Raw genomic sequence first — 850 nt, 5'->3', positions numbered from 1 at the left:
TTTCCTGCGTTCAACTCTTTCACCAAGTTGGGACGGTGAAATTCAATGTATTGCTGTGAAGATAAAGACAGCACTGTGCCAAATAACATTATATAACATACCATGATAACCAGGTTCAGTAACCATTTGGCGTGAATATGACAAATTAGCTCAATTTAAATCCATCCTCTACATTGGCACTGTTAATCCTTTATGCTGTGGTGAGCACCAGATGTGTACAGTAAATGACTAACCTTATTGGACGGACTGGAGGTGATGATGCTGTCAAAGGGCGGCTGGGAGACTCTCTGTCTGGCATCTGTCCTGATTGGTGTGGGCGGCTCTGGAGCTCCAGGTGGTCCTCGCCTATTCTCGGACTGCTGTGCAGGGCCGGGAGGATCCTTCGGGGTCTCCTGCGGTGCTGCCAACACCTCCTGTTGTGAAGGCTCTGATTGGCTGTTGGGAAGGCTGTTGCACCCCAGCGAAGACGCTTGGGAACTCCTCTGTGGTGAGGCGAACAGCTCCCCTCTGAAAAGATGTTAAAAAGGTACAAATGTGATGAAGAGGGACATCCAGCAGACAGCCAACAAAAATATGGAACCAATATTAGGATGTAACTACTACTTGGACTTGGGTTTGGTGTGTCAGGGCTTTTATTTATATTGAAATGCAAAGAGCACAGTTCTCCAAACTATTTGGAAACAAGTGGATAAAAGAGAGAATTGAACTGCAGAAGACATTTTGTAAAACGACCTCACTTTGTCAAAGCGGGAGGACAAAACTACACCTCAGCATGTCCCTTGAGAGTATGCAAAAAATAACTATCCATCCCACCACCAGAATAAAAAAAGTAGGTCTTTCTCTCTTTCTT

At 45.3% G+C, this 850-nt stretch overlaps 1 protein-coding gene across 4 annotated transcripts in view; it reads right to left on the bottom strand.

Annotated features, from left to right (window-relative positions):
- tp53bp1 (tumor protein p53 binding protein, 1) overlaps positions 1-850 on the bottom strand; it is a 32,460-nt gene that overhangs the window by 20,026 nt on the left and 11,584 nt on the right. For all 4 annotated transcript variants that reach the window (XM_035682461.1, XM_035682465.1, XM_035682464.1 and 1 more), the window contains one exon: positions 234-507. In XM_035682461.1, coding sequence (XP_035538354.1) covers positions 234-507 — 274 coding nt within the window. The remainder of the gene's footprint in view (positions 1-233; positions 508-850) is intronic.

The sequence above is a fragment of the Morone saxatilis genome, unplaced genomic scaffold, assembly GCF_004916995.1.
Source record: "Morone saxatilis isolate NCDOM2014 unplaced genomic scaffold, NCSU_SB_2.0 Contig11, whole genome shotgun sequence".
Taxonomy (NCBI): domain Eukaryota; kingdom Metazoa; phylum Chordata; class Actinopteri; family Moronidae; genus Morone; species Morone saxatilis.
This window is presented reverse-complemented; position numbering and strand designations above follow the sequence as displayed.